Source organism: Podarcis liolepis, assembly GCF_965112155.1.
Source record: "Podarcis liolepis genome assembly, chromosome: 6".
Classification (NCBI taxonomy): Eukaryota; Metazoa; Chordata; class Lepidosauria; order Squamata; family Lacertidae; genus Podarcis; species Podarcis liolepis.
In genome coordinates, this window is record NC_139559.1 from 15320711 (window position 1) to 15331361 (window position 10651).

At 47.7% G+C, this 10651-nt stretch overlaps 1 protein-coding gene across 1 annotated transcript; it reads right to left on the minus strand.

The window, feature by feature from the left end:
* Window positions 1-486: 486 nt before the first annotated feature.
* Window positions 487-4998, minus strand: LOC310708785 (uncharacterized protein). The gene is made up of 3 exons (XM_083507595.1): window positions 4642-4998; window positions 4425-4482; window positions 487-1772 (listed from the first exon to the last, which is right to left on the minus strand). The coding sequence occupies exons 1-3, from the start codon at window positions 4774-4776 to the stop codon at window positions 601-603; spliced, it is 1365 nt and encodes a 454-aa protein (XP_083363721.1). The 5' UTR covers window positions 4777-4998; the 3' UTR covers window positions 487-600.
* Between the last annotated feature and the right edge of the window lie 5653 nt (window positions 4999-10651).

The following is a 10651-nucleotide window of genomic DNA, read 5'->3' on the forward strand; positions in this document are numbered from 1 at the left end:
TGAACTTAATCCATTCTGGGAGTCCGTTCGACTCCCGAAACCATTTGAAAACCAAGGCGCGGCTTCTGGTTGGCTGCAGGAGCTTCCTGCACTCAAGCGGAAGCTGGGTCGGACATTCGGCTTCTGAAAAACATTCGTGAACCAGAACACTTACTTCCGGGCTTTTGGGAGCCGATTTGTTAGGAAGCCAAGCTGTTGAACTACCAAGGTACCACTGTATGTTGAAAGCCACCCAGAGTGCCTGGGGCTAGCTAGTCAGATGGGTGGAGTACAAATAAAAATGGTTGTTGTTGTTGTTGTTGTTGTTGTTGTTGTTGTATTCCTATGCTTCACTTTGCTGCATGTTCTGTGTTTTGACACCTCTTCTGGGACTCTCTCTACCATAGTATTCTGCCCTGTGTTTAGATCTAGGGACACAGCAATTTCTTTTACTTAATAACCAGTCGCAAACTCTGAGACACTTCCAATAATCTCCATACAGAAATGTTCATGCCTTGCCTTCAATTTTTATTGACCCGAGCACACTCAAAGGGTATTCAACGAAACGGGAGAGGTTGCCGTTTGCTCCTTTCAGGAGCCCGTCCCCACTTAAAGGCGCCTTCAGCTGGCAATGGTGGGTGGTGTTGCATCCAGCCCTCCCCTCCCCCTGTCCGCCAAGAGAGGGGGATTGTGGGAGAAGGGTTCGTGGTGGCCCAGGCTGGCGCCACCGCTGCCGCTTGCCAGCTTCTCGTAGTCCGGATGCGGCTGCAGGGACCTCTGCTGGTGCTTCCTCTCCCAGATGCTCTTGCGCTGCTTGTGGGGGTCGCTGCCCCCCTGCCCTGCTGGTCCCTGGCTGGAACTGCCCCTGCTGTGGCTGAGAGACATCCTGTTGGCCAGAACATCCTTTCTGGAGATGCCTTGGGATGCGGAGAAGGGGTGGTTGGGCTGGTCGGGGTTGTGTTCCGGGCTGGGCAGTGGAGGGCTGACCAGGTAAACATACACTTCGGCCTGCTGCGCCGCAGGCAAACGCTGCTGCCACTCTGGCCCGAGGCGGTGCCGTGGCCCTCTTGGGGAATGCGGGTAGGGGTACTCCTCGCCGTTGAGGTGGGTCCTGGACACCGCATCCGAAGCCAGGGCAGAGTACACCACCCGCCTAGGGCCCGGCAAGATGGGGCTGGGGATGAAATTTGTCTCGCTGGACTGGCGGTTGAAATGCTCATGAGGGGGTTCCGGGCAGCGGGGAGCAGGCTCCTCGGTGTTCATGCCCACCGAGTGCTGCAGGAACCTCTGCCCCTGGGCACCCTCCCTGGCGATGTCTGAGCTGTGCTGCTTGTCGCCGGTGGCTCTTTGGTGGCTCCGCGCGTGGGCCCCGCAGCGGGCCGAGCTGCTTGCGGCCTCGGCGGCACGTTGTGGGGGGCTGAAGTTGAAACGCACCCAGGAGGCGACGGACCCGGCGGGGCACGCCGGCTGGGGGGTTTCGGTGTCTGAGGGGTGGGAGCTGCATTGGCTGCTTCGACGGCGTGGCGGGCTCCTGCACCAACTGGCCTTCTTGTCGTCTGTGTCGTGGTGGCTGGACCACTCGCCAGAGTAGTAGGCCTTGCTCTTGCGGCCGCCCTGGGAGCAGCACGCTTTGGGCTCCTGCAGGCTGCTCATCTTCACTGTGACTTTGACAGGGTCCACGATGCAGCGGAAGCGCATGCTGGAGAGCTTCTTGCGGCCTCTGAGCAGCAGCGACTCCTTCCACAGTCTCTTGCTGCTGGAGAGGACCTTCATGGTCTTCAGAAGTTGGCTGCCTAAGGAAAAGGGAGGCGGAGAAGTGTGAGGGTGGTTAGAACACTTGGGAGCATCACTAAGAGAAAAAGGAGGCTGCTTCCCTGGTCGTTGCTTTAAAGTGCTTGTGTTTCTCAAATTTGGGTCCTCAACTGTTGTTGGACTACAACTCCCATCATCCCTAACTAGCAGGACCCGGGGTCCGGGATGATGGGAGTTGTGGTCCAACAACAGCTGGGAACCCAAGGTTGAGAAACACTGCATGGGTGAAGGACATGGCTCAGGGACCTAACGTGGCCCTCCAAACCGCTCTGTCTGGTCCTTAGGACTCTCATCAGCCATGCCTCCCCTCCCTAGGTCACAGCCTGCACCAGCCCTGCTTTGCACTCTCCTAAGTATGTGTCCTTGAACTCTGATAATGCTTCTTTTTTCTTTCTTCTGCCTGGATGGAGTGTGTGTGAGATCGCGTGTAAGCAGGCTAGCCTGCTGCATAAAGGTTAATATTCACATTTCCGCTTTTGCTTCTGGACCCAGCCATGACTGACACGCAGCCCCCTGAAAGTTTACCAGAATGGAAAGCGGACTTCAAGCTGTAAAAGTGGACCTCACCCCCAATTTAAACTTTGTAAGTTAATTTACGGAATCCCATATCAAGCAAAGCCTGGTTCGCTTTCCTGAGCAGGCTGTTTGGTGGAACAAGCTAAGAAATGATAATGGAATAGGGGGAAGGGTCCCAAGGAGAGGGGTGGGGATGTCTCAGAAGTGAAGAGAATTTGAGAGCCCAATTCCCAGGACTCTTTGAGTGAAGCCATGGTAGTATACAACCATAACTTTGTGTCACCGACTAGCTGGATGACAAGGAGTGGTGGGAGGCACCAGTTGGGGAACCCCCTAAGGAAGCCTCATAGGAGGAAGGCTCAGAGGCCAGGGAGTGGTGGTGGGACACTGAGCACAGGTCGGAGGGAGGAGTGGTTGGATGCTGAGGAAGCAACAGGCTTTAGTGAGTAAGAGGAACCAGGTGCAGAAAGGAGTTCAGACTCAGAAGATGAAGCAGAGGAGGAGGGAAAGGAGGCTGCAGAAGCATCCCAGGAGCTTTCTGGTCCTACTGTACTAAGCTCCTCTCCCCCCTTGTCTCCAAGGACAAGGAGTGTCACAGAATAAGTGGCACAGATTCCCTCCCCGTCCCCACCCCACATAATCTGAAGCTGCTTGGAAAACATCCAGCAGGGCAGGAGACTGAAAGGGAAACAGCAGGCGGAGACCTTCAGTCCTGGCAGCTGTTTCATAGGGGCTAGCCCTGTTTGTAGGGATTGCTGCCTTGTATGGTGTTTCCTTGAATAAAGAGTTAACTTCTCTGCTCGTCTCTTGAGTGCTGACCTGCATCTGAACCAGTCCTAAAACTTTGTAGGGGAGGAAAGGGAAGGCACCAGATTGAAGGGCACCCTTGGCAATATGCCCCCTGGTGCACACCCCCCCCCCCGTATATAGGTGACTGCCCCCACCCCGCTGTCCAAGCCATGGGCTAACCTGGTGATATTGGAAGGAAAGCTGTAAGCAGCCGTCTGAGATTCCCAAAAAGCTTTCATTGGGATAACTGTAGGGAATTTCAAGTGGCTGCTTGTTGACCCAGCCACTCTGCTAGGGGTTCGGCATCAGTGGGCCTTGCCAGAGTGTTGGTGATGGAGGGCCTGAGTGCAGATCTGCGCAGGGGTACTCAACACAGATGACAGGGACTACAATGCCCATCAGCCAGGATGCCCAATGGGAATGATGGGAGTTGTAGTCCGTAATGTTTTGGGGGTGGGGAGAACCACACTAGCTATCCCTGTGTGGTAAGACATTTCTTTATTCAGTCTCTCCTCACCACTCTTGCCCCCTTTCAGTTGTGCTAGCTAACAAATTATTAGCAATCGAGTCTTAGCTAACAGACTCCAACTTTCTAAGCATCCCAGAGTAATAAAACTGCACATTTACAAGTATCTCCTTTCTCTTTCCAGTTTTCACTCTCTCTCTGTGTCACAGACTAGCCAGTGTGGTGTAGTGGTTAAGAGCGGTAGTCTTGTAATCTGGGGAACCAGGTTCGCGTCTCCGCTCCTCCACATGCAGCTGCTGGGTGACCTTGGGCCAGTCACACTTCTTTGAAGTCTCTCAGCCCCACTCACCTCACAGAGTGTTTTTTGTGGGGGAGGAAGGGAAAGGAGAATGTTAGCTGCTTTGAGACTCCTGAAGGGGAGTGAAAGGCGGGATATCAAATCCAAACTCCTCCTCCTCCTCCTCTTCTTCTTCTTCTTCTTCTTCTTCTTCTTCTTCTTCTTCTTCTCTCTCTCTCTCTCTCTCTCTCTCTCACACACACACACACACACACACACACACACTTTTTTGGCCAAAACACCAGGTTGTTTGGTATTGTTGGGAGGTTTGAGCACCCAAAGATACTCAAGCTTTTCCCACTTTCGACTGCTTCCTTGACTATTAACTCCCCCCCCCCCTTGATATTTCTAGCTGTGTCGGTACCAGCAGATACTTTTCCAGTTTCAACACCGTGATTTCCGTGGCCTGGGAGAAACAGAAGAGCTGGAAAACAGGACAGGAGCATAATCCTAAGAACTTGAGGGACCAAAGGAAATGGGATATCATCCTCATCATCACACACCTCTTTCTCATCTAAAACTTACCTTTTTTGAAGCAAGAGTCATGTATTTTCCTCATTAATGGAGAGATGCTAATCCAACCCTGGAGAGAAGAAAAAGGCAAATGTCATTGTACTGCTCAGCAGCCACTATTTAGTGGCTGTTCCGCTTTGCAAACCTTTTGTTGGAGTTAACCCTTGGTGCTTCCAACAGCACACCCAAGGACACCCATAACGCCCTCCATCTTTGGCCCAGAGCTTACCAAGGAAATCAGTCTGACGGCATATTCCAGTAAAGCGAGAAGTCCCAGCACGATCAGGATGGTGGCTAGCAGCTTCTGGTGCGTCTCGCCAAAAGGGAGGCAGCTGCTGTAGACCTTGTCCCCTGGCACAGCCATAGCTGGAAGGCTGGGAGAAACCGGTAGCTGGAAGTCAGTGCAGCATCGTTCCACTCATCTCCCCCTTGCCCTGCTCCCTCTGCTGCAGCCAGAGCAAGCAGCCGCTGCAGCCGTGGTGGGTGGTGGAGGGTGCTCAGAGGGTTGCTAGAGCCGGTGTGTTAGCAGCACAGGCCTTTGTGACAAGAGTCCTGTGTCATGCATTGCTCAAATGTGTGAGTCAGGTGAGGGATTGTCTTGGATGGACCAATCAGGAGCGTTGCTTTTGAGGGTCACTGCAGTCAGTCAGGCCCTGGTCTATGCATTTTGACAATATGGATATTGTACAATTTTCTCTCTTTTTTCAATTTTTTTTATTGATTTTTTAAAATTCAAAACAAAACAAGCAGACAAACAGACACACAGACAAAAATACATACATCCTATTTAAATCTTGGTAACATTATTAAGTGACTTCCTCGAATCCCCTTGGTTTAATTTCTTTATATATCATTTTAACAGTTTTCCAAAATCGAATTCCTCAAAAAATTAACTTGATCACTTAGCATCTTTCATTCTTTCAAATCTGACTTTAAACATCACAAATCTTATCCTTACATATTTGAATTCTAAGCCTATCTATTATTTGCAAGCTTTTCCAATTAAGTTATCTTAACATATTTAGCTAAATAACCTTTAAATTTCATCTATTCTTCCTGGTACTCCTCCTCCTTCTGGTCGCGGACTCTTCCAGTCAGGTCGGCCAGCTCCGAAAAATCCATCATCTTCATCTGCCAATCTTCCACTGTTGGTACTTCCTGTATTTTCCAATTCTTCGCTAACAAAATTCTTGCTGCAGATATTGTACAATTTTCAGCTCATTCTATATATAAACAAACTATCAATCTAGCTCAGACGATAGACTGTCCGACTCTACATCGCAGAATTGTGGGTTCAAGCTCCACACTGGGTAAAAGATTTCCTGAACTGCAGGGCTTTGTATTAGATGGTTTTCAGGGTCCCTTCCAATTCTACAATTCTGTGATTCTGTGAAACACAGCGATCGATACCCGTTGGTTAAAATATAACGTGTGTTACCTTGAGTGCGGGAAATTGCAGTCAGAACTAGTAAGCTCAACTCTTAAGAGGTCAAGACCATAGAGTGAGCTGTTTTCTCAGACTTACCTAAGTCAGGTCTCCTCATCATTCTCTCCCATGATGTGAAGTTGACCAGGCAACAAGCCCAGGCCTCGTCCTCTTAAGTATTTTTCTGTATTTGGTAACCCAGGAAGTTTCTGCATGTGTTCCTTTTGCTGAATCTGACCAAGAAATAATCTGACCTTTGGAGTTTGTAAGTAAAGCATTTAAACTTACTAATGGTGTGGTCTGTTCATTGCAAGAGGGGTAGTGGCGGGTGGTGGTGGTGGCGGCTGTAAGTGGACCAAATGGGATACTGTATTAAAAGGGTCTAACAGCCTATATTCCTAACACTTCAGTGTTGCACATTTTATGACTTTTAAACTCTGCTGGGGCTCTGTTACAGGGCTTTGGATCTAGGGATACAGCCAAGTCTTTTATTAATTACCCCATATGGGTGATCTATATTTTCCCGCCACACTGTGCTCAGTGGAGGAAGAGGGGGAATTGCAAGGGTTGGGGATCAAGCCTGTGATTTTCTGCATGAGGCACATGTGTATCAGTCCCCATAAATACGGTGTTTTGTACATTGCACAAAGGCCAACTGGCGTTTGCCCGTGAAGTGTCTTCATCGTGTATTTTGTGCTTGTAGATAGCATTTTTACTTTGTGAACTGCCCTCGGGGGCGCTCTATAAATTTAATAAACAAATGCGTGCTCAAGAGTCAGTGCTAACCAACAATCGCTTCTGATGTCTTCTTGCACAACACATGTGTTGGCAAACACGTCTCTCTTGCATTCCATTTTCCATTGTTACACTTTAAAGATCTCAGGTGCCTGACGAAAGAAAATGGAATTTGCGAAGTGGTTTTTCCGTGCACCCAGTGTCATAAGGGCAAGCGTGTTCCATGCGGATTGGAAACGCCTGCTGCGCAAACCTGTGCATGTTCCAAAATTTCTGATCCGCACCATCATGTCTGCAACCTCATTTGTTTAAGTCAGACAAAAGATGCAACAGCCGGCGTTGTTGGCTTCCTACTGACTGATTAATTACTCGGTGAATGCATTCAGCTTGAAGAGACACTTTAATTATTCAGGGGCTGCATGGATGCTAATGTAGTGTGTGTGTGTGTGTGTGTCTTTTGAGTCTGCCGGATCTTGTCACATGAAGCCAAGCCCCTGGCTTTTGTGTAGGCAAGGAAATGTTTCTGAAAGCTGCTTCCCTGGACCAGGTACCAGGCGAAAGTAATGCAACAGCTCTAGAGAGGAAGGGCTTTGCTTATTCTTCCACTGCCTTTTGGGAACTTTGAAAGGAACAGCTGGTGTGGGCCTAAAACCCTCCTATGATATGTAAGAAAGTGCCTTAAGTTCCTCCTGGAGAAGCAGGCATGGGGGAGATGACATACTTTAGGGTGGAGAGATAAGATTTCCCTTCCGGATTTACTTATTTATGGTTATAAATAACGGGTGAGTAGGCACAACCGTTTTCATAGGCCTCGTGTTCCCAACAAATAACAGGGATCCTCCCTTAAAAATGTATTTCCCCCCACTGGGACTGGCGGGGTGGAAAGCATGGATACCAACCATATTGTCATTATCATCATTATTAATAATAAAACTAAAAAATTGTATACAGCCCTTCATCTGTAGATCGCAGGGCAGTTCATAGCAGCAGAAAATGCAAGATTAAAAACTCAAAATACATAAGAACAAAAGCAAAGCAGACCAACATTAATAATAATTTTATTATTTATACCCCGCCCATCTGACAGGGCTGCCTCAGCCAATCTGGGCAGCTTCCAGCATATATAAAAACATAATAAAACATTAAACTTTAAAACTTCCCTATACAGGACCTCCTTCAGATGTCTTTTAAAGGTTGTAGAGTTACTTATCTCGACACCTGATGGGAGGGTGTTCTACTATTGAGAAGGCCCAATAACCCGCCCTCCCCCAGAGGCAAGTGTTACTGCCCCTATGCTCATTGCTGCTGAATTCTGTAAAGACAACACTTGAGATTTAGGACGAGCGTGCCATACAAACTTAACTACGCAACAAATATAGCTGTCATCTCCATTGTCTTTTAGGAGACGTTATTCTTTCTCCAAGCCTTTGAGGCAGAGCTTGCTATCCCGGTTGGTACCCGTGTTGGATTTGAAATGGGTTATAAAATGTTTTCATTGCTTTATATGTAATTGTTAAAAACTTGCTTTTACACATTGCTTTATATGTAATTGTGTTGCATACTGCTTTGAGATGCCCCATCAGAAGCCATTCATTCGTAAATGAAATAACTAACCTATGTATCCTGTTGCGATTACTGAAGATGCCCCTTCATGACGTTGTAGTTTTTTATAAGGTGGGGTGCAAAGAGAGTAGAGGTCCCTCCACCAATAGGGAGGGCATGTGTCCTACCTTGCGAAGGGCAGTCCTCTATTTAAAGGGTTGTCTGGTCCAAGTCCAGATTTAAACATACCGAACTGTAAGGAAATATTCATCAGCGTACCTTGGAAGTTATTCATCAACAGCCGCAGGCTCTCCTGCTGCGGTGTACTGTTTTTATATTGATAGGAATTGTTTCTAAATTTGCATCTATACAGATACACTAATACATGCAAATTTTATGTAAATCTCTCTCTCTTGGTGATGCCTACATGGCCAGCCTGTTCACCAAAGTCCAGACTTTATCACCTTTTGGAAGTGTGGCAAGACCCACCTGCTTAGGAACTGGATTGATTTTATTTTCTTAGTGCCATTTTCCTTTCTGGTTTTGATTTTCTTCTCTCCATATGCATCCAGGGTTTGGTTTTATAAAATAAAAATGTGTATACAGATAGTGAACGCTGTATGACCATCCCTTATATAGCCAAAATAGCACCATTCAAGCATGAGGAGGAGGTAAAAGCAGGCTGTGGGGAAATCCCAAGTTTTTTCTGAAGTGCAACAAACACCATCTCCCTTTAAAAATAGGGCCAAGGGAAGTAGGAAGGGTGTGGGAACTGCAAACAGACTAGGGAGGACTGAGCGTGCTCAGCAGTCATGGAATGCTAGCTGGCTGCTTGGGTGGGCGGAGAGGTGGGAAAGCAGTATATAAATACCCAAAACAAACAAAAATGGTGGTGGAATGGAATATCCTGAAAGAGGACTGGAACCCTGAACAGGAGCACTGCAAGTCCCACTTGTAAATATATATTGCTCTTTGAATACATCAACTTTTTTTTTTAGCAGAGAGGGAGAGAAAGGAATACTTATAATAGCTGCTGAAGGAGTTGGGAGCTAATCCTGGAACACAATGGGAAAGCACTTGACGCGATTGCAGCAGTCACCTATAATTATCAGGAAAATAAAAATAAGGCATCTGACTTCAGAGGGGGCTTGTTGTTTCCTGGTGTCAATAAAGCCAAAAGTCATGGAAGTCTGTGTTGTCTTTTTTTTTTCTTGTTTCATTTTTGCTTTTATTAGCACCCAATAAACTGAGCCCTCCAGAAGCATCAACTCAGTTAAGTTTCAACGGATACAAATGCTGCCATCTTCTGGCCCAAATAAAGGTTTACAACTGCCAATGTAAGGTCATTTACCCAGTGCAAGATGCAGCTTTTAATCATCGTCTGTTGATGGAGAGTCCACTGGTGCCCAAGGAAGTTGGTTCCATTGTGAAACAGCGCTTACCTTTCAAGAAATTCTCCTAAGGTTTAGCATCATGCATCTGACAAAGTGGGCTGTGACCCATAACAGGTTTTATGCCGCAACAGGCTTATTAATCTTTTGAGGTCCCTCCTGGATTCTTTGCTCTTGCAAAGTAGAAGCGGCTATTTCCCTTCTGCAAAGCTTATAGAAAGCTAAACGGCAGTCTGGCCATGTGACTGTTCTGATCTCACTTGTGCTTTTTTTTGCGGGCTTTGGGGCTCAATCCACACAGCCACCAGAGGGATATGGGGAGTGAACCGAAAGTTGCTACTGCCAGGAGGACAAGAGGAGCCCATTCAGGAAGAATGCTTGCTGAGGATTAAGACCCACACAAAACTAAGTGGGCCAACAATGTATTAAAAAAATAAACTTTAAATAGCTTAACAGTGCAATCTTATGTCCACTCCAAAGCAAGCCCCATCGAGTTCAATGGGTCTTACTCCCAGGTAAATGAACATAGGATTGCAGCCCAAAAGTCTCTTTTATGCAATATTTAAAGATAACTGGTATTTGTGCACATCTTAAGATTATGTATCTATAAATGCTAGATCAAATATCCTGTAACTTTTCCAGTAAGCAATACACTGGATTCCAATAGATTGTCTTATAATACTTTGTGTTACCGGGTAGGCCATTTTGGCAAACACATTTGGGCGATGTTATAACATGCCTTTAGGGGACACAGATGGCGCTGTGGTCTAAACCACTGAGCCTAGGGCTTGCCGATCGTATGGTCGGCGGTTCGAATCCCCGCGGCGGGGTGAGCTCCCATTTTTCGGTCCCAGCTCCTGCCCACCTAGCAGTTCGAAAGCACTCTTAAGTGCAAGTAGATAAATAGGTACCGCTTTATAGCGGGACGGTAAACGGCATTTCCGTGTGCTGCGCTGGTGCTGGCTCGCCAGAGCAGCTTCGTCACGCTGGCCACGTGACCCAGAAGTGTCTCCGGACAGCGCTGGCCCCCGGCCTCTTAAGTGAGATGGACGTACAACCCTAGAGTCGGACACGACTGGCCCGTACGGGCAGGGGTACCTTTACCTTTACTTTACCTATGACATGCCTTAATTTTTTGTCTTTAG